The sequence below is a fragment of the Panulirus ornatus genome, chromosome 46 (assembly GCF_036320965.1).
Source record: "Panulirus ornatus isolate Po-2019 chromosome 46, ASM3632096v1, whole genome shotgun sequence".
In the NCBI taxonomy this organism is placed as follows: Eukaryota; Metazoa; Arthropoda; class Malacostraca; order Decapoda; family Palinuridae; genus Panulirus; species Panulirus ornatus.
Genome location: NC_092269.1, coordinates 21,372,246 through 21,396,221, shown reverse-complemented (window position 1 = coordinate 21,396,221; position 23,976 = coordinate 21,372,246). Strand labels below are relative to the sequence as shown.

The 23,976-nt window shown below is 41.4% G+C and overlaps 1 protein-coding gene across 1 annotated transcript in view; it reads left to right on the top strand.

The window, feature by feature from the left end:
• LOC139763152 (ionotropic receptor 21a-like) overlaps positions 1–12,742 on the top strand; it is a 101,586-nt gene extending 88,844 nt beyond the window's left edge. The window contains exons 5-6 of the mRNA XM_071688855.1: positions 10,300–10,486; positions 10,636–12,742. Coding sequence (XP_071544956.1) covers positions 10,300–10,486; positions 10,636–10,911 — 463 coding nt within the window. The 3' untranslated portion in view covers positions 10,912–12,742. The remainder of the gene's footprint in view (positions 1–10,299; positions 10,487–10,635) is intronic.
• Positions 12,743–23,976: the final 11,234 nt, after the last annotated feature.

Below are 23,976 nucleotides of genomic sequence, written 5' to 3'. Positions count from 1 at the left end.
ATAAACAAATTAAATAACCATGGAGACATCACACACCCCTGCCGCAAACCTACATTCACTGAGAACCAATCACTTTCCTCTCTTCCTACACGTACACATGCCTTACATCCTTGATATAAACTTTTCACTGCTTCTAACAACTTGCCTCCCACACCATATATTCTTAATACCTGCCACAGAGCATTTCTATCAACTCTACCATATATCTTCTCCAGATCCATAAATGCTACATACAAATCCATTTGCTTTTCTAAGTATTTCTCACATACATTCTTCAAAGCAAACACCTGATCCAAACATCCTCTACCATTTCTGAAACCACACTGCTCTTCCCCAATCTGATGCTCTGTACATGCCTTCACCCTCTCAATCAATATCCTCCCATATAATTTACCAGGAATACTCAACAAACTTATACCTCTGTAATTTGAGCACTCACTCTTATCCCCTTTGCCTTTGTACAATGGCACTATGCACGCATTCCGCCAATCCTCAGGCACCTCACCATGAGTCATACATACATTAAATAACCTTACCAACCAGTGAATAATACAGACACCCCCCTTTTTGATAAATTTCACTGCAATACCATCCAAACTTGCTGCCTTGCCGGCTTTCATCTTCCGCAAAGGTTTTACTACCTCTTCTCTGTTTACCAAATCATTTTCCCCAACCGTCCCACTTTGCACACCACCTCGACAAAAACACCCTATATCTGCCACTCTATCATCAAACACATTCAACAAACCTTCAAAATACTCACTCCATCTCCTTCTCACATCACCACTACTTGTTATCACCTCCCCATTTTCGCCCTTCACTTAAGTTCCCATTTGCTCCCTTGTCTTACGCACTTTATTTACCTCCTTCCAGAACATCTTTTTATTCTCCCTAAAATTTAATGATATTCTCCCACCCCAACTCTCATTTGCCCTCTTTTTCACCTCTTTCACCTTTCTCTTGACCTCCTGTCTCTTTCTTTTATACATCTCCCACTCAATTGCATTTTTTCCCTGCAAAAATCGTCCAAATGCTTCTCTCTTCTCTTTCACTAATAATCTTACTTCTGAGATTTGGCGGAATTCGTGCATAGTGCCATTGTACAAATGCAAAGGTGATAAGAGTGAGTGCTCAAATTACAGAGGTATAAGTTTGTTGAGTATTCCTTGTAAATTATATGGGAGGATATTGATTGAGAGGGTGAAGGCATGAACAGAGCATCAGATTGGGGAAGAGCAGTGTGGTTTCAGAAGTGGTAGAGGATATGTGGATCAGGTGTTTGCTTTGAAGAATGTATGTGAGAAATACTTAGAAAAGCAAATGGATTTGTATGTAGCATTTATGGATCTGGAGAAGATATATGATAGAGTTGATAGAGATGCTCTGTGGAAGGTATTAAGAATATACGGTGTAGGAGGCAAGTTGTTAGAAGCAGTGAAAAGTTTGTATCGAGGATGTAAGGCATGTGTACGTGTAGGAAGAGAGGAAAGTGATTGGTTCTCAGTGAATGTAGGTTTGCGGCAGGGGTGTGTGATGTCTCCATGGTTGTTTAATTTGTTTATGGATGGGGTTGTTAGGGAGGTGAATGCAAGAGTTTTGGAAAGAGGGGCAAGTATGAAGTCTGTTGGGGATGAGAGCTTGGGAAGTGAGTCAGTTGTTGTTCGCTGATGATACAGCGCTGGTAGCTGAATCATGTGAAAAACTGCAGAAGCTGGTGACTGAGTTTGGTGAAGTGTGTGAAGGAAGAAAGTTAAGAGTAAATGTGAATAAGAGCAAGGTTATTAATTATAGTAGGTTTGCGGGTCAAGTCAACTGGAAGGTATGTTTGAATGGAGAAAAACTGGAGGAAGTAAAGTGTTTTAGATATCTGGGAGTGGATCTGGCAGCGGATGGAACCATGGAAGCGGAAGTGGATCATAGGGTGGGGGAGTGGGCGAAAATCCTGGGAGCCTTGAAGAATGTGTGGAAGTCGAGAACATTATCTCGGAAAGCAAAAATGGGTATGTTTGAAGGAATAGTGGTTCCAACAATGTTGTATGGTTGCGAGGCTTGGGCTATGGATAGAGTTGTGCGCAGGAGGATGGATGTGCTGGAAATGTTATGTTTGAGGACAATGTGTGGTGTGAGGTGGTTTGATCGAGTAAGTAACGTAAGGGTAAGAGGGATGTGTGGAAATAAAAAGAGCGTTGTTGAGAGAGCAGAAGCGGGTGTTTTGAAATGGTTTGGGCACATGGAAAGAATGAGTGAGGAAAGATTGACCAAGAGGATATATGTGTCGGAGGTGGAGGGAACGAGGAGAAGTGGGAGACCAAATTGGAGGTGGAAAGATGGAGTGAAAAAGATTTTGTGTGATCGGGGCCTGAACATGCAGGAGGGTGAAAGTAGGGCAAGGAATAGAGTGAATTGGATCGATGTGGTAAACCGGGTTGACGTGCTGTCAGTGGATTGAATCAGGGTATGTGAAACGTCTGTGGTAAACCATGGAAAGCTGTGTAGGTATGTATATTTGCGTGTGTGGACGTATGTATATACATGTGTATGGGGGTGGGTTGGGCCATTTCTTTTGTCTGTTTCCTTGCGCTACCTCGCAAACGCGGGAGACAGCGGCAAAATATATATATATATATATATATATATATATATATATATATATATATATATATATATATATATATATATATATATTTCAAACTATTCGCCATTTCCCACGTTAGCGAGGTAGCGTTAACAACAGAGGGCTGGGCCTTTGAGGGAATATCCTCACCTGGCCCCCTTCTCTGTTCCTTCCTTTGGAAAAATAAAAAAAAGAAAAGCGAGAGGGGAGGATTTCCAGCCCCTCGCTCCCTCCCCTTTTAGTCGCCTTCTACGACACGCAGGGAATACGTGGGAAGTATTCTTTCTCGCCTATCCCCAGGGATAATATATATATATATATATATATATATATATATATATATATATATATATATATATATATATATATATTTTTTTTTTTTTCCAAAAGAAGGAACAGGGACGGGGGCCAGGTGAGGATATTCCCTCAAAGGCCCAGTCCCCTGTTCTTAACGCTACCTCGGTATCCCGGGAAATGGCGAATAATATAAAAAAAAAATATATATATATATATTGATTGAGAGGGTGAATGAAGGCATAAACTGAGCATCAGATTTGGGAAGAGCACTGTGGTTTCAGAAGTGGTAGAGGATGTGTGGATCACGTGTTTGCTTTGAAGAATGTATGTGAGAAATACTTAGAAAAGCAAATGGATTTGTATGTAGCATCTATGGATCTGGAGAAGGCATATGATAGAGTTGATAGAGATGCTTTGTGGAAGGTATTAAGAATATATGGTGTGGGAGGCAAGTTGTTAGAAGCAGTGAAAAGTTTTATCCAGGATGTAAGGCATGTGTACGTGTAGGAAGAGAGGAAAGTGATTGGTTCTCAGTGCATGTAGGTTTGCGGCAGGGGTGTGTGATGTCTCCATGGTTGTTTAATTTTTTATGGATGGGGTTGTTAGGGAGGTGAATGCAAGAGTTTTGGAAAGAGTGGCAAGTATGAAGACTGATAGGGATGAGTGAGCTTAGGAAGTGAGTCAGTTGTTGTTCGCTGATGATACAGTGCTGGTAGCTGATTCATGTGAGAAACTGCAGAAGCTGGTGACTGAGTTTGGTAAAGTGTGTGAAAGAAGAAAGTTAAGAGTAAATGTGAATTACAGCAAGATTATTAGTTATAGTAGGATTGAGGGTCAGGTCAACTGGGAGGTATGTTTGAATGGAGAAAAACTGGAGGAAGTAAAGTGTTTTAGATATCTGGGAGTGGATCTGGCAGCGGATGGAACCATGGAAGCGGAAGTGAATCATAGGGTGGGGGAGGGGGCGATAATCCTGGGAGCCTTGAAGAATGTGTGGAAGTCGAGAACATTATCTCGGAAAGCAAAAATGTCTATGTTTGAAGGAATGGTGGTTCCAACAATGTTGTATAGTTGCGAGGCGTGGGCTATGGATAGAGTTGTGCGTAGGAGGGTGGATGTGCTGGAAATGAGATGTTTGAGGACAATATGTGGTGTGAGGTGGTTTGATCGAGTAAGTAATGTAAGGGTAAGAGAGATGTGTGGAAATAAAAAGAGCGTGGTTGAGTTAGCAGAAGAGGGTGTTTTGAAATGGTTTGGGCACATGGAGAGAATGAGTGAGGAAAGATTGACCAAGAGGATATATGTGTCGGAGGTGGAGGGAACGAGGAGAAGTGGGAGACCAAATTGGAGATGGAAAGATGGAGTGAAAAATATTTTGAGTTATCGGGGCCTGAACATGCAGGAGGGTGAAAAGCGGGCAAGGAATAGAGTGAATTGGATCGATGTGGTATACCGGGGTTGACGTGCTGTCAATGGATTGAATCAGGGCATGTGAAGTTTCTGGGGTAAACCATGGAAAGTTGTGTGGGTCCTGGATGTGGAAAGGGAGCTGTGGTTGCGGGCATTATTGCATGGCAGCTAGAGACTGAGTGTGAACGAATGGGGCCTTTGTCTTATCCTAGCGCTACCTCGCACACATTTGGGGGGAATGGGATGTTATTCCATGTGTGGCGAGGTGGCGATGGGAATGAGTAAAGGTAGACAGTGTGAATTGTGTGCATGGGTATATATATATGTGTCTGTGTGTGTATATATATGTGTTCATTGAGATGTATGGGTATGTATATTTGCGTGTGTGGACGTGTATGTATATACATGTGTAGGGGGGCGGGTTGGGCCATTTACTTCGTCTGTTTTCTTGCGGTACCTCGCAAACGCGGGAGACAGCGACAAAGCAAAATATATATATATATATATTTAAATATATATATATATATATATATATATATATATATATACATATATATATATATATATATATATATATATATATATATATGTATATATATATATATGTATATATATATATTTATATATTTATATATATATATATATATATATATATATATATATATATATATATATATATATATATATATATATATATATATATATATATATATATATATATATATATTTAAATATATATATATATATATATATATATATATATATATATATATATATATATATATATATATATATATATATATATATATATATATATATATATATATATATATATATATATATAAAGGAGAGATAGGTAGTATGTTTGAGGAAAGGAACCTGGATGTTTTGGCTCTGAGTGAAACGAAGCTCAAGGGTAAAGGGGAAGAGTGGTTTGGGAATGTCTTGGGAGTAAAGTCAGGGGTAGCGAGAGGACAAGAGCAAGGGAAGGAGTAGCAATACTCCTGAAACAGGAGTTGTGGGAGTATGTGACAGAGTGTAAGAAAGTACTCTCGATTAATGTGGGTAAAACTGAAAGTTGATGGAGAGAGGTGGGTGATTATTGGTGCATATGCACCTGGGCATGAGAAGAAAGATCAAGAGAGGCAAGTGTTTTGGGAGCAGCTGAATGAGTGTGTTAGTGGTTTTGATGCACGAGACCGGGTTATAGTGATGGGTGATTTGAATGCAAAGGTGAGTAATGTGGCAGTTGAGGGAATAATTGGTATACATGGGGTGTTCAGTGTTGTAAATGGAAATGGTGAAGAGCTTATAGATTTATGTGCTGAAAAAGGACTGATGATTGGGAATACCTGGTTTAAAAAGCGAGATATACATAAGTATACTTATGTAAGTAGGAGAGATGGCCAGAGAGCGTTATTGGATTACGTGTTAATTGACAGGCGTGCGAAAGAGAGACTTTTGGATGTTAATGTGCTGAGAGGTGCAACTGGAGGGATGTCTGATCATTGTCTTGTGGAGGCTAAGGTGAAGATTTGTATGGGTTTTCAGAAAAGAAGAGTGAATGTTGGGTTGAAGAGGGTGGTGAGAGTAAGTGAGCTTGAGAAGGAGACCTGTGTGAGGAAGTACCAGGAGAGACTGAGTACAGAATGGAAAAAGGTGAGAACAATGGAAGCAAGGGGAGTGGGGGAGGAATGGGATGTATTTAGGGAATCAGTGATGGATTGCGCAAAAGATGCTTGTGGCATGAGAAGAGTGGGAGGTGGGTTGAATAGAAAGGGTAGTGAGTGGTGGGATGAAGAAGTAAGAGTATTAGTGAAAGAGAAGAGAGAGGCATTTGGACGATTTTTTGCAGGGAAAAAATGCAATTGAGTGGGAGATGTATAAAAGAAAGAGACAGGAGGTCAAGAGAAAGGTGCAAGAGGTGAAAAAAAGGGCAAATGAGAGTTGGGGTGAGAGATTATCATTAAATTTTAGGGAGAATAAAAAGATGTTCTGGAAGGAGGTAAATAAAGTGCGTAAGACAAGGGAGCAAATGGGAACTTCAGTGAAGGGCGCAAATGGGGAGGTTATAACAAGTAGTGGTGATGTGAGAGGGAGATGGAGTGAGTATTTTGAAGGTTTGTTGAATGTGTTTGATGATAGAGTGGCAGATATAGGGTGTTTTGGTCGAGGTGGTGTGCAAAGTGAGAGGATTAGGGAAAATGATTTGGTAAACAGAGAAGAGGTAGTGAAAGCTTTGCGGAAGATGAAAGCCGGCAAGGCAGCAGGTTTGGATGGTATTGCAGTGGAATTTATCAAAAAAGGGGGTGACTGTATTGTTGACTGGTTGGTAAGGTTATTTAATGTATGTATGACTCATGGTGAGGTGCCTGAGGATTGGCGGAATGCGTGCATAGTGCCATTGTACAAAGGCAAAGGGGATAAGAGTGAGTGCTCAAATTACAGAGGTATAAGTTTGTTGAGTATTCCTGGTAAATTATATGGGAGGGTATTGATTGAGAGGGTGAAGGCATGTACAGAGCATCAGATTGGGGAAGATCAGTGTGGTTTCAGAAGTGGTAGAGGATGTGTGGATCAGGTGTTTGCTTTGAAGAATGTATGTGAGAAATACTTAGAAAAGCAAATGGATTTGTATGTAGCATTTATGGATCTGGAGAAGGCATATGATAGAGTTGATAGAGATGCTCTGTGGAAGGTATTAAGAATATATGGTGTGGGAGGAAAGTTGTTAGAAGAAGTGAAAAGTTTTTATCGAGGATGTAAGGCATGTGTACGTGTAGGAAGAGAGGAAAGTGATTGGTCCTCAGTGAATGTAGGTTTGCGGCAGGGGTGTGTGATGTCTCCATGGTTGTTTAATTTGTTTATGGATGGGGTTGTTAGGGAGGTAAATGCAAGAGTTTTGGAAAGAGGGGCAAGTATGAAGTCTCTTGGGGATGAGAGAGCTTGGGAAGTGAGTCAGTTGTTGTTCGCTGATGATACAGCGCTGGTGGCTTATTCATGTGAGAAACTGCAGAAGCTGGTGACTGAGTTTGGTAAAGTGTGTGGAAGAAGAAAGTTAAGAGTAAATGTGAATAAGAGCAAGGTTATTAGGTACAGTAGGGTTGAGGGTCAAGTAAATTGGGAGGTGAGTTTGAATGGAGAAAAACTGGAGGAAGTGAAGTGTTATAGATATCTGGGAGTGGATCTGGCAGCGGATGGAACCATGGAAGCGGAAGTGGATCATAGGGTGGGGGAGGGGGCGAAAATTCTGGGGGCCTTGAAGAATGTGTGGAAGTCGAGAACATTATCTCGGAAAGCAAAAATGGGTATGTTTGAAGGAATAGTGGTTCCAACAATGTTGTATGGTTGTGAGGCGTGGGCTATGGATAGAGTTGTGCGCAGGAGGATGGATGTGCTGGAAATGAGATGTTTGAGGACAATGTGTGGTGTGAGGTGCTTTGATCGAGTGAGTAACGTAAGGGTAAGAGAGATGTGTGGAAATAAAAAGAGCGTGGTTGAGAGAGCAGAAGAGGGTGTTTTGAAGTGGTTTGGGCACATGGAGAGAATGAGTGAGGAAAGATTGACCAAGAGGATATATGTGTCGGAGGTGGAGGGAACGAGGAGAAGAGGGAGACCAAATTGGAGGTGGAAAGATGGAGTGAAAAAGATTTTGTGTGATCGGGGCCTGAACATGCAGGAGGGTGAAAGGAGGGCAAGGAATAGAGTGAATTGGAGCGATGTGGTATACCGGGTTTGACGTGTTGTCAGTGGATTGAATCAAGGCATGTGAAGCGTTTGGGGTAAACCATGGAAAGCTGTGTAGGTATGTATATTTGCGTGTGTGGACGTATGTATATACATGTGTATGGGGGGGGTTGGGCCATTTCTTTCGTCTGTTTCCTTGCGCTACCTCGCAAACGCGGGAGACAGCGACAAAGTATAATAAAATAAATATATAAATAAATAAATATATATATATATATATATATATATATATATATATATATATATATATATATATATATATATATATATATATATTCCCATTTGTTCTGTTGCTTAACGCATGATATTTACTTCCTTCGAAAGCGTTCTTGTATTTTTTTACACAAGTTTATTGATTTCCTTTCTATCCAACTCTCATTTGCTCTCTTATCAACACTTGCACCTTTCCCTTGACCTCCTGTTTCTTCTTTTACATATCTCCCAGTCATTTGCACTCCTTCCTTGCATGTATCGTCCAAACGCCTGTCTTTTCTCTTATGTTGAAGGTTTGTTGAACATGTTTGATGATGGAGTGGCAGATTCAGGGTGTTTTTGCCGAGTTGGTGTGCGAAGTGAGAGGGTCAGGGATAATGGTTTGGTTAAGAGCGAAAAGGTAGTAAAAGTTTTGTGAAAGATGAAAGCCGGCAAGGGAGTGGGTTTGAATGGCATTTCTGTCGAATTTACTAAAGAAGGGGGTGACTGTGTTGCAGACTGGTTGGTAAAGATATTCAGTGGAAGTATGACTCATGGTGAAGTGCCTGAGGATTGACGGAATGCATGCATAGTGTCACTGTACAAAGGGAAAGGGGATAATGGTGAGTGTTCAAATTACAGAGGTATAAGTTTGTTGAGTAGTCTTCGGAAATTATATGGATGGTTACTGACTGGTAGTGTGAAGGCAAGTACAGAGCAATAGATTGATGGAGAGCAGTGTGGTTCCAGAAGTGTTAAAGGATGTGTAGCTCAGGTGTTTGCTTAGATGTGTGAGAAATACTTAGAAAATCAGATGGATTCGTACGTAGCATTTATTGATCTGAAAATGGTATAAGATGAGGTTGATAGAGATACTCTTTGGAAGGTCTTCAGAGTATATTGTGTGGGAGGTAATTTGCTAGAAGCAGTAAAAGGTTTCACCAAGGATATAAGGCATGGGTACGAGTAGGAAGTGAGGAGAGTGATTCGTTCCTAGTAAATGTCAGTGTGACGAAGGGGTGTGTGCAGTCCCCATGGTTGTTTAAGTTTTTAATAGATGGTGTGGTCAGGGAGGTAAATGCAAGACTTTAGGAGAAGGGTGAATATGCGGTTTGTTGTGGATGCGAATACCTTGGAAGAGTCAGTTGTTTTTCGCCGATGATATAGCTTTATTGGCTAATTCGAGTGGGAAACTGCAGAAGTTGGTGGCTGTGTTTGTAAAAGAATGTGAAAGGAGAAAATTGAGAGTAAATGTGATTTAGATTTAGATTTAGCAGGGGTGAAGGTCAATTTGATTGAGATGTAATTTTGAATGGAAAAAAAAATTGGAGGAAAGAAAGTGTTTTAGATATCTGAGAGTGGACTTATCAGCGAATGGAACCATGGAAGTGGAGGTGAGTCACAGGGTGGGGGAGGGGCGAAGGTTCTGGGAGCGTTGAGGAATGTGTGAAAGGCGAGAACGTTATCTCGGAGAGCAAAATTGGGCATGTTTGAAGGAATAGTGGTTCCAACATTGCTATTTGGTTGCGAGGCTTGGGCCATAGATATGGTTGTGCGGAGGAGGGTGAATATGTTGGAAATGAAATGTTTGCGGACAACGAGGTGTGAGGTGGTTTGATGGAGGAAGTATTGTAAGGATAAGAGAGATGTGTGGCAATAAAAAGAGTGTTGGTTGAGAGAACATAGGAGAGTGTGTTGAAATGGTTTAGTCATATGGAAAGAATGAGTGATTAAAAATTGATGAAGAGGATATATGTGTCAGAGATGGAAGAAGGGGAAGCGGTAAACCAAATTAGAGGTAGAAGTATAGAGTGAAAAAGATTTTGAGCGATCGGGGCCTGAACATACATTAGGGTGAGAAGCGTGCAAGGAATAGAGTAAATGTGTGTGTGTGTGTGTGTGTGTGTGTGTGTGGCTGGGCCATTCTTCGTCTGTTTCCTTGTGCTACATCGCTGACGCGGGAAACAGCGACTAGGTATTATAAATAGTAAATAGATAAAAGAACATCCATGATGTTATTTCTCTTTCATCATTCGTAGTCAAGCAATGTTGGCTGGTCGTCAGTACGTGGAACTCATAATTGCCAAGCACTTCACACAGATAGATGGATCTTCACAGCATTATATTGGCCGGGAGATGATAACTCCTGCAGCCTCAGCTTGGCCTGTCCCACATGATGCACCCTATAAGCCTACACTAAACCGCTTTTTAATGGCAATTACGGAGGTAAGATGGAAGAATTGCTAAATGCAAGGGTTACGATTACAAGTTATCAGTTTTTCAGTTTATTTTAGTTTCTTTGAATATTCTTGGTAGATGACTTAAATATATATTTTCAAAAAAATTCCTGAGGCATCTTCATATTTTTGGCTTAGGCTGGACTTTACGAGCAATGGAGGAAGGAACTGCTTTATGAGACGCAGCGAATAAGTATGGCGAGGCAGCGGGAGATTCTGAAACAGCAGCGAGAAGAGTTGGTCGGATCAGATGGGGAAGGAGAGCTCGGCAGCAGCATGATGGCCCTCACCATAGTCCACATGCAGGGACCTCTCATGCTCCTCCTCCTGGGCCTCGTCATTAGTGGAGTCACCTTCACAGTAGAGACAGTGATAGAGATATTGTCTGCACACACACGTAAAACACACAACTGATGAACCCAGAAATTTATTTTGCTCTGCAGAAAACGACATGTTTGATCTTCAGGTGAAACATAGGATCAGGGATTACCAGAAAATGTTCGAGTCATCTGTACGTTGTTTAAAAGTTATATTTTCAGGGATTGATAAAACGAGGTCGAAGCCTCTGTATCTAAGGCTTACCATTCATGATATTCCTATCAACTTTGTCTAGATTTTTATATCTTTACAAAATTTGATATAACCTACATACGCTCATATATACATGAATAGCCAAATACGCGCATATACGTATATATACATATACATATGCATACACAGACTTACATGTAAACATGTGCATATTCATACTTGCTTACCTTCATCCATTCCGACGCCACCCCGCCCCACAGGAGAACAGCATCGTTGTCCCCCGCTTCGGCGAAGTAGCTCCAGGAAAACAGACAACAAAGGCCACATTCGTTCACACTTAGTCTCTAGTTGTTATGTATAATGCACCGATACCACAGCTCCATATCCACATCCAGGCCCCACATACCTCTCCCTGGTTTACCCAGACGTTTCACAATCCCTGGTTCAGTCAATGGAAGGCACGTCAACCCCATATACCACACGGTATATGTATATTTTGTTCCTTGCACGCCTCTCCCCCTCCTGCATGATCATGCCCTGATCGCTCAAATCTTCTCCATCCTTCCACCTCCAATTTGGTCTCCGCTTCTCCTTTTTCCCTCTACCTATGACACAAATATCCTCTTTGTCAACCCCTCCTCACTCACTCCCTCCATACATCCAAACCATTTCAACACGCCCTCTTTTTAGTGCCGCACATCTCTCTTACTTTTTCATTACTTATTCGATATAATCACCTCACGCAACACATTGTCCTTAAGAATTTCATTTCCAACACATCAACCCACCTCCAGACAACCCTATATGTAGAGCCAATGCCTCACAACTATATGATATCACTGGAACTACTATTCCTTCAAACTTATCAATTTTTGCTCTCTAACATAAAGACAACTCCTTCCACACATTCTTCATCGCTTCCAGAACATTTGCCCCCTCTCCCTCCCTATGACCCAATTCCACATGCATGGTTCCATCCGCTGCCAAATCCACTCCCAGATATCTAAAACACTTTACTTCCTCCAATTTTTCTCAATTCATACTTACATTCCAGTTAACGTGTCCCTCAACCCTACTGAGCCTAATAACCTTGCTCTTATTCATACTTAATCTCAACTTTCTCCTTTCACACACCTTTCTAAACTCGGTCACCAAATTCTGCAGTTTCTGACTTCAATCAGAAACCATTGCTGTATCATCAGTGAACATCAACTGACTCATTTCCCAGGCCCTCTGATCCCCAACAGACTGCATACTCGCTCCTCTCTCCAAAACTTTTGCATCTACCTCCCTAACCACCCCATTCATAGATAAATTAAACAAACATGGAGACATCATACACTCATGGAGCAGACGGACCTTTACTTGGAACCAGTCACTCTCCTCTTTTCATAATCGTTCACATGCCGACATCCCTGACAAAGACTTTTCACTGCTTCAAACAACTTACCTCCCATACCATATACTCTTAAGACCTTCCACAAAGCATCTCTATAAACCCTATCATATGCCTTTTCCAGATCCATAAATGCCACATACAGATTCATCTGTTTCTCTAAGTATCTCTCACTTACATTCGTTGACGTAAACACCTGATCCACACATCCTCTACCACTTGTGAAGCCACACTGCTTCCTCCCGGTATGGTAAAATATATGGGATAGTATTGATTGAGAGGTTGAAGGCAAGTACAGAGCATCATATTTTGGAAGAACAGTGTGTTTCAAAAGTTGTAAAGGATGTGCAGATCAGATGTTTCCTTTGAAGAATGTGTTTGGGAAATACATGGAAAACAGATGGATTTGTATGTAGCATTTATGGATCTGGAGAAGGCATATGATAGAGTTGATAGAGATGCTTTGTGGAAGGTATTAAGAGTATGTGATGTGGGAGGTAAGCTGCTAAGAGTGAAAAGCAGGGATGTAAGGCATGTGTACGAGTAGAAGAGAGGAGTGTGATTTGTTCCCAGTGACTTTTGGTTTATGGCAGGGGTTGTTGATGTCTCCATGGTTCTTTTATTCTTTTATAGATGGGGTTGTTAGGGAGGTGAATACAAGAGTTTTGGAGAGAGGGGCAAGTATGCAGTCTGTTGTGGATGAGAGGGTTTGGGAAGTGAGTCAGTTGTTCGCTGATGATACAGCACTGATGGATGATTTGTGTGAGAAACTGCAGAAGTTGGTGACTGAGTTTGGTAGAGCATGTTAAAGAAGAAAGTAGAGAGTAAATGTGAATAAGAACAAAGTTATTAGACTCAGTAGGGTTGAGGGACAAGTATATTGGGAGGTGAGTTTGAATGGAAAAAAACTGGAGGAAGTGAAATGTTTTAGATATCTGGGAGTAGATTTGGCAGCGGATGGAACCATGAAAGTGAAAGTGAGTCACAGGATGGGATAAGGGGCGAAGGTTCTGGGAACGATGAAGAACGTGTGGAAAGAGAGAACGTTATCCCGGAGAGCCAGTTTTTTCCTTTTTTTCTTTTTTTCTTTTTGAAGAATGGTACTTCCAACAATGTTTATGGTTGCGAGGCGTGAGTTATAGATAGGGTTGTTTGGAGGATGGTGGATGTGTTGGAAATAGAATGTTTCGGGACATATGCGGTGTGAGGTAGTTTGATCAAGTAAGCAATGAAAGGGTAAGAGAGATGTGTGGAAATAAAGAGTGTGGCTGAGAGAGCAGAAGAGGGTGTATTGAAATGGTTTGATCTCATGGAGAAAATGAGAGAGGAAAGATTGACAAAGAAGACATAGATGTGGAGGGAGCAAGAAAAAGCGGGAGATCAAATTGGAGGTGGAAGAATGGAGTGAAAAAGATTTTGAGCGATCTGGGCCTGAACATACAGGAAGGTGAAAGGCGTGCAAGGATTAGAATGAATCGGACCGATGTGGTATACCGGGGTCGACGTGCTCTCAATGGACTGAACCGTGGAATTTGTAACCTCTGGGGTAAACAATGAAAAGGTCTGAGGGAGCTGTGGTTTCGGTGCATTGCACATGACAGCTAGAGACTGAGTGTGAACGAATGTGGCCTTTGTTGTCTGTTTTCCTGGCGTTCCCTCGCTGAAGCAGGGGTTCGCGATGCTGTTTCCTGTAGGGCTTTGGTAGCGCCAGGAATAGATGAAGGCAAGCAAGTATGAATAAGTACACCTACAGCCAAAATTCCCCCGACAACGTTGGTGAAACCTGACATCTGGCAGACGTTGTAAACATACAGTAATCGTAGTATTCTTTCAAATGTAAGGGAAAATGTTATTGGTTCATTGCTGTTGAACGCCTTGTGTATTCACAGACAACACTACAGTTACCAATTTGTCAACATTCAGGTAATCAATTCGAAACTTGGTAAACAGTGTGCATAACAGTGATGTATTGAATATATTGAAGCACAGCTGTAATGCTTTAAAGATAAATATCGGACACATAAAACTACAAGAATAGTGGAGGAAACAATATGACAGTTCGTGAGGAAATACGACGATATATGTGAAACTCTGGCATAAGAAATTATATATGTATTATTTAGCTACAGCCGGACGCTATATGAAGTAAAACCTATATCTATCCCTATATTGTGTGTTAATTACCTCATTGTAAAAAGAAAAAATAGTCAGCGCTGGATACGTGACAGAGTATTTGTTGAACTATGTAGAACAGGAGGAGGCAGACGGTCTGGGGTGGGGCCTGGTGAGGAAGACAGAGGCGCTGTGTAGTGACGAGGGTGGGGACAGCTCTCCACTGGGTACACCTGATATAGTGATCGCTGATCGTATTGACATTCCAGTTCTTTAAATCTGTAGGTGACACAAACAAGCAAACAACACAACTTTGAAGTAAATGTATATGAAACAAATGATTACAGACACTTTGGAAGGCACGAGAGGGAGGAAGGAGGGGGAGGGAATGGGGAAAATGTTGCTAGGTTTTACGTCGGTAATAAACCTAAGCAAAAACTAACCACCCTCGCGGTACATGCTCAGAGGGACGAAATGCAACAACAATAAGTATATAAAAGATACTAACTATCACATGGGTGTAACACTATAGTCCTGACACCAGTGACAGACGAGTCAACCAACATATATATATAACGTAATGCATAATAATCAACATTAAAATGTGGCAACTCCTCCCTAACAGCAGGCTAGTTGAATGTCGGGATGACAAGTAGGCAATAAATGTATGACGTTTGTCACTAAGTGTTATGATATGTTAGTATTACAATATGCAAGTCACACATATTGTAGTGTCATAAAGAATAACCTCTAAATAGGATGTAGACTAATTCCTGCAAAGCTAACTACATGGTCAGCTTGTCACTGTCCTGGTGTAGTTACTGACGTTGTTGAAACATTGTTATTTATTTTCAAATTAGTCGTTAAGATGACGTCACGTGAAGAAGACGTAATATATCCATAATGAATGTTAAGTGATACAGTGCGGTATGTAATTCATACGTCACAATATGCTAATATTCATGGATGGAAAACCTGTATTATAGGATGAAGGAAACGAATGCGGAGTTGCGTACCATATTATTACATACAAACTATTGTGGACACTACATTCATCTGGTAAATTATTTACATCACATATCATAAGTTACTATTTATACGTAGATCAGATCACAGTGACACATTAGTAACATGTAACAGCACTGAATATTCAACCAGAAACACAAACTAATATATTAATATTTTGTCCATCCTCCTTCATGGTCAATTACACTCTGTAAGCGTTTTGGCATTGATTCAACCAGTCAGTCGTCTGCCTCTATCTGGCTTTCTCCTAAATACTTGCCACTCCTGATATGAGTGTTGTAGCAAGGCTTGTAAAGTTCCCTCTGCATGAGGTCCCACGTACTCACTATATTTGCCCATAGATTTTCAATGGGATTGTAATCACAGGCTTTGCTTGGCTAGTCTAATAGTTAGATGTCTTGATGTTCAGCGAACCAGCGTTATACTACTCGAGCCGTGTAGATGGGGGATCAGTCATGCATACAGATAAATCTTTCTGGTAAGGGAAACTTATATGCTCGACCCGACCCCCAAACATTACATGTTACACGACCACTTCTCACAGTTTCGTATATATTTACACGCTCATATCTTGTATTATTTTGCCGTCAACAATGTTGTTTCCCATGATGGGTTGTTGAAGAAAATGTCATGTCGTCATTCAATATAACACGTGGCCAGAAGTTCATATCGTAGTTGATATATTGCCTTGCAAAGGTGAGTCGTCCTTCACGATGAGTGTCAGTTAGTGTTTCATTATTATCAGGTGTTCTATGACAACTTCATGCAGGCATCATCGTACTGTTCCTCCTCAAACATTGATGTGCAACTTTTTCGTAATGTCAACAGCATTCTGAAATGGTCTCCGTCAGAAGCATCTCTGATGACCTGATCTTCAGTGGTCGCACGTAGTCGACCTGTTCTCTGACGACCACGTAAACTGCTGTCTTCTTGTCATCTTGGTAACGACAGGTATATCGTACGTGTCTCTGTTCATTCCCTTTGTATTTGTGTTGGTGATTTACCACCTTCACTCATGCCAATAATTCTTCCCTTGATTGTTGCTTCGTCGCGATGATGGTCGTTCATGTTATACTGGCTGACACATTATCAGGACGATAGTAACTATGATGTATTCTGGTCTGCTAATAACTGACACGTTGATCACCCTAACATATCTTGAAACCTCGCATATCTTGCCTGTTAATATGTTCCCATATTCATCATCTAAACAACGCACACTAATACGTGTATTTTGTACTATATCTGATATGTTACCCAGTAATAATGATATATATGAAATAGATAAAGTTTATTCTGTAATGACCTTGTTGTCATTCGTGAACAACAACAACTTTAGTAGTACAGCTGTCAGGTGTTGCCATGTTTTTAACTTACAGTGTGGACACAAGGTAGATATTCCCCTGCTTACTGATAGTGTAACTCACGTAGTATGTCGTGCCTTCAACATAATCATGATGAAAGAGATGTTATATTCTTTGATCTCAGGAAACCAAAGCAGAAATGTAGTCCACTCATTCTCCATTTTTACGAGATGTTATACATATTGGCAAACATATTATGAACAGACAAATAAATGCATTACTTTCATAGTTATGACGATCTTTATGTTAACTCATAACTCTATTTACATTTTTCATTACACCAGACCACTGTGACTTGGGTAGGCTGGGTCATACTGTGTTTAGCGATACATCCAGTGAACATAAGAGTGAATTACATCTTGTGTGTGTGTGTTTGTGTGTATATGTGTGTGTGTGTGTGTGTGTGTGTGTGTGTGTGTGTCATACATCACCCTAGTGTTCGTTCCATGTTTAACTATTTTCTGTCCTCTTTCCTCCCTACCCTCATCAGCAACGCCGTATCTGTGTCACGTGTCCAGCGTTGACTATATCTTTTTCTTTCTTTCTTTCTTACAAACTCATGCCGGAGTTTCACATACATCGTCGTATTCTGACACGTTGTATCGTCCTCTAATCTTGTAGTTTTGTGCCTGATGTTTATTTCTAAAGCATTACACCAGTGCTTTAATAAATTTGTTACGTCAGTGTTCTGCACACTGTTAAAAGAGGTTTCAAATTGATTACCTGAATGTTGACAAAGTCGTAACTGTAGTGTTGTCTGTGAGTACACAAGGCGTTCAGCAACAATGAACCATAACATTGTCCCGTATATATGAACAGTAAATAAATGCTACGATTACTATATGTTTACAACGTCTGCGAGATGCCAGGTTTCACCAACGATGTCCAGGGAATTATGGCCGCAGGTGTACGAGTAGGAAGAGAAGAGAGTGATTAGTTTCCAGCAAATGTCGGTTTCCGGCAGGGGTGTGTGATGTCCCAATGATTGTTTGATTTTCAAATAGATGGAGTGGTTAGGGAGGTAAGTGCAAGAATTTTGGAGAGAGGGGTGAGTATGAAGTCTGTTGTGGGAGAGAGGGCTTGGGAAGTGAGTCAGTTGTTGTTAGTCGATGATACAGCGCTGGTGGTTGACTCGCGTGAAAACTGTTGAGGCTGGTGACTGAGTTTGGTAATGTGTGAAAGAAGAAAGTTGAGAGTAAATGCGAATAAGACCAAGGTTATTAGATACAGTAGGGTTGGGGAAAAAATTAATTGGGATGTAAGTTTGATTGGAGAAAAACTGGAGGAAGTGAAGTGTTTTAGATATCTGTGAGTGGACTTAGCAGCGGATGGAACCATGGAAGTGGAAGTCACAGGGTGGGAGAGGGGGCGAATGTCTGGGAGGCGATGAAAAATGTAGGGAAGGAGAGAAAATTATCTCGGAGAGCAAAAATGGGTATGTTTGAAGGAATAGTAGTTCCAACAATGTTATATGGTTGTGAGGCATGGGCTATTGATTGGGTTGTGCGGAGGCGTTGTGTTGGAAATTAAATGGTTGAGGACAATATATGGTGTGAGGTGGCTTGATCGAGTAACGAAAGGGTAAGAGAGATGGGCAGAAATAAAAAGAATGTGGTTGAGAGAGTAGAAGAGGGTGTGTTGAAATTTTTTGGACATATGGAAAGAATAAGTGAGGAAAGATTAACAAAGAGGATATATGTGTCGAAGGTAGAGGGAACAAGGACAAGCGAGAGACCAAATTGGAAGTGGAAGGATGGAGTGAAAAAGATTTCAAGCGACCGGGGTCTGAACATACAGGGGGGTGAGAGGTGTGCAAGGATTAGAGTGAACTGGAACGATATGGTATATCGGGATCGACGTGTTATCATTGAATTGAATCAGGGAATGTGAAAAGTCCGGAGTAAGCAATGAATAATTTTTGTGGGGCATGGATATAAATAGGGAGGTGTAGTGTCGGTGCATTAGACATGACAGCTAGAGACTGAATGTGAACGAATGGTGTCTTTTTGTCTGCATTTCCAGTGCTGCCTCGCTGAAGCAGGGGATAGCAAAGTTATTTTCCTATGGGGCGGGGAAGGGACAAGAAAAGGTGAAGACAAGAAAGTATGAATATGTATATATGTATGTATGTAACGTCTGTATTTATATGCATGTATATGTTGATATGTATATGTATGTGTATGTGCATATGTGGGCGTTTATGTATATGAATATGTGGGTATGTGAGTGGATGGGTGATTCTTTGTTTGTCTCCTGACGCTAACTCGATGAGCCAGGATACAATGATTATGGATAGTTGATATATATATATATATATATATATATATATATATATATATATATATATATATATATATATATATATATATATATATATATATATATATATATATATATCTTATTTATTTATTTTGCTTTGTCGCTGTCTTCCGCATTAGCGAGGTAGCATAAGGAAACAGACGAAAGAATGGCCCAAACCACCCACATACACATGTATATACATACACGTCCACACACAGACATATACATATATACACATGTAAATAATTCATACTGTCTGCCTTTATTCATTCCCATCGCCACCTGACCACACATGCGAGGTAGCGCTAGGAAAAGACAACAAAGGCCCCATTCGTTCACACTCAGTCTCTAGCTGTCATGTAATAATGCACCGAAACCACAGCTCCCTTTCCACATCCAGGCCCCACAGAACTTTCCATGGTTTACCCCAGATGCTTCACATGCCTTGGTTCAATCCACTGACAGCCCATCGACCCCACATCGTTCCAATTCACTCTATTCTTGCACGCCTTTCACCCTCTGCATAATTCAGGCCCCAACTGCTCAAAATCTTTTTCACTCCATCCTTCCTCCTCCAATTTTGTCTCCCACTTCTCCTCGTTCCCTCTACCTCTGACACATATATCCTCTTTTTCAATCTTTCCTCACTCTTTCTCTCCATGCGACCAAACCATTTCGATACACCTTCTTCTGCTTTCTCAACTACACTTTTTTTTATTACCACACATCTCTCTTACCCTTTCATTACTTACTCGATCAAACCACCTCACACCACATACTGTCCTCAAACATCTCATTTCTAACATATCCACCCTCGTCCGCACAACCCTATCTATAGCCCACGCCTCGCAATCATATAACATTGTTAGAACCACTATTCCTTCAAACATAACCATTTTTGCTTTCTGAGATAATGTCCTCGCCTTCCACATATTCTTCAATGCTCCCAGAACCTTCGTCCCATCCCCCATCCTCTAACTCACTACTGCTTCCAGGTTCCATCCGCTGCCAAATCCACTCCCAGATATCTAAAACACTTATCTATCTCCAGTTTTTCTCCAATCAAACTTACCTCCCAAATGACTTGTCCCTCAACTTTACTGTACCTAATAACCTTGCTCTTACATATTATTTTATTTATTTATTTATTTCGCTTTGTCGCTGTCTCCCGCGTTTGCGAGGTAGCGCAAGGAAACAGACGAAATAAAATGGCCCAACCCACCCCCATACACATGTATACACATACAAGTCCACACACGCAAATATACATACATATACATCTCAATGCATACATATACATACACAAACAGACACATACATATATACCCATGCACACAATTCACACTGTCTACCTTTATTCATTCCCATCGCCACCTCGCCACACATGGAATACCATCCCCCTCCCCCCCTCATGTGCGCAAGGTAGCGCTAGGAAAAGACAACAAAGACCCCATTCGTTCACACTCAATCTCTAGCTGTCATGCAATAATGCGCGAAACCACAGCTCCCTTTCCACATCCAGGCCCCACGCAACTTTCCATGGTTTACCCCTGACGCTTTACATGCCCTGATTCAATCCACTGACAGAACGTCAACCCCGGTATACCACATCGATCCAATTCACTCTATTCCTTACCCGCCTTTCACCCTCCTCCATGTTCAGGCCCCGATCACACAAAATCTTTTTCACTCCATCTTTCCACCTCCAATTTGGTCTCCCACTTCTCGTTCCCTCCACCTCCGACATATTTATCCTCTTGGTCAATCTTTCTCACTCATTCTCTCCATGTGCCCAAACCATTTCAAAACACCCTCTTCTCCTCTCTCAACCACGCTCTTTTTATTTCCATACATCTATCATACCCTTACATTACTTACTCGATCAAACCACCTCACACCACACATTGTCCTCAAACATCTCCTTTCCAGCATTTAGTGAAGGGCGCTAATGGGGAGGTGATAACAAGTAGTGGTGATGTGAGAAGGAGATGGAGTGAGTATTTTGAAGGTTTGTTGAACGTGGTTGATGATAGAGTGGCAGATATAGGGTGTTTTGGTCGAGGTGGTGTGCAAAGTGAGAGGGTTAGGGAAAATGATTTGGTAAACAAAGAAGAGGTTAGTAAAAGCTTTACGGAAGATGAAAGCCGGCAAGGCAGCAGGTTTGGATGGTATTGCAGTGGAATCTATTAAGGGGGTGACTGTATTGTTGACTGGTTGGTAATGTTATTTAATGTACGTATGACTCATGGTGAGGTGCCTCAGGATTGGCGGAATGCGTGCATAGTGCCATTGTACAAAGGCAAAGGGGATAAGAGTGAGTGCTCAAATTACAGAGGTATAAGTTTGTTGAGTATTCCTGGTCAATTATATGGGAGGGTATTGATTGAGAGGGTGGAGGTATGCACAGAGCCTCAGATTGGGGAGGAGCAGTGTGGTTTCAGAAGTGGTAGAGGATGTGTGGATCAGTTGTTTGTTTTGAAGAATGTATATGAGAAATACTTAGAAAAGCAAATGGATTTGTCTGTAGCATTTATGGATCTGGAGAAGGGATATGACAGAATTCATAGAGATGCTCTGTGGAAGGTATTAAGAATATATGGTGTGGGAGGTAAGTTGTTAGAAGCAATGAAAAGTTTTTATCGAGGATGTAAGGCATGTGTACGTGTAGGAAGAGAGGAAAGTGATTGGGTCTCAGTGAATGTAGGTTTGCGGCAGGGGTGTGTGATGTCTCTATGGTTGTTTGATTTGTTTATGGATGGGGTTGTTAGAGAGGTGAATGCAAGAGTTTTGGAAAGAGGTGCAAGCATGAAGTCTGTTGTGGATGAGAGAGCTTGGGAAGTGAGTCAGTTGTTGTTCGCTGATGATACAGCGCTGGTGGCTGATTCATGTGAGAAACTGCAGAAGCTGGTGACTGAGTTTGGTAAAGTGTGTGAAAGAAGAAAGTTAAGAGTAAATGTGAATAAGAGCAAGGTTATTAGGTACAGTAGGGTTGAGGGTCAAGTCAAATGGGAGGTATGTTTGAATGGAGAAAAACTGGAGGAAGTAAAGTGTTTTAGATATCTGGCAGCGGATGGAAGCATGGAAGCGGAAGTGAATCGTAGGGTGGGGGAGGGGGCGAAAATCCTGGGAGCCTTGAAGAATGTTTGGAAGTCGAGAACATTATCTCGGAAAGCAAAAATGGGTATGTTTGAAGGAATAGTGGTTCCAACAATGTTGTATGGTTGCGAGGCTTGGGCTATGGATAGAGTGGTGCGCATGAGGATGGATGTGCTGGATATGAGATGTTTGAGGACAATGTGTGGTGTGAGGTGGTTTGATCGAGTAAGTAACGTAAGGGTAAGAGAGATGTGTGGAAATAAAAAGAGCGTGGTTGAGAGAGCAGAAGAGGGTGTTTTGAAATGGTTTGGGCACATGGAGAGAATGAGTGAGGAAAGATTGACCAAGAGGATATATGTGTCGGAGGTGGAGGGAACGAGGAGAAGAGGGAGACCAAATTGGAGGTGGAAAGATGGAGTGAAAAAGATTTTGTGTGATCGGGGCCTGAACATGCAGGAGGGTGAAAGAAGGGCAAGGAATAGAGTGAATTGGAGCGATGTGGTATACCGGGGTTGACGTGCTGTCAGTGGATTGAATCAAGGCATGTGAAGCGTCTGGGGTAAACCATGGAAAGCTGTGTAGGTATGTATATTTGTGTGTGTGGACGTATGTATATACATGTGTATGGGGGTGGGTTGGGCCATTTCTTTCGTCTGTTTCTTTGCGCTACCTCGCAAACGCGGGAGACAGCGGCAAAAAAAAAAAAAAAAAAAAAAAAAATATATATATATATATATATATATATATATATATATATATATATATATATATATATATATATATATTTTTTTTTTTTTTTTTTTTTTTTTTTATACTTTGTCGCTGTCTCCCGCGTTTGCGAGGTAGCGCAAGGAAACAGACGAAAGAAATGGCCCAACCCCCCCCCCCATACACATGTACATACACACGTCCACACACGCAAATATACATACCTACACAGCTTTCCATGGTTTACCCCAGACGCTTCACATGCCTTGATTCAATCCACTGACAGCACGTCAACCCCTGTATACCACATCGCTCCAATTCACTCTATTCCTTGCCCTCCTTTCACCCTCCTGCATGTTCAGGCCCCGATCACACAAAATCTTTTTCACTCCATCTTTCCACCTCCAATTTGGTCTCCCTCTTCTCCTCGTTCCCTCCACCTCCGACACATATATCCTCTTGGTCAATCTTTCCTCACTCATTCTCTCCATGTGCCCAAACCATTTCAAACCACCCTCTTCTGCTCTCTCAACCACGCTCTTTTTATTTCCACACATCTCTCTTACCCTTACGTTACTTACTCGATCAAACCACCTCACACCACACATTGTCCTCAAACATCTCATTTCCAGCACATCCATCCTCCTGCGCACAACTCTATCCATAGCCCACGCCTCGCAACCATACAACATTGTTGGAACCACCATTCCCTCAAACATACCCATTTTTGCTTTCCGAGATAATGTTCTCGACTTCCACACATTTTTCAAGGCTCCCAAAATTTTCGCCCCCTCCCCCACCCTATGATCCACTTCCGCTTCCATGGTTCCATCCGCTGCCAGATCCACTCCCAGATATCTAAAACACTTCACTTCCTCCAGTTTTTCTCCATTCAAACTCACCTCCCAATTGACTTGACCCTCAACCCTACTGTACCTAATAACC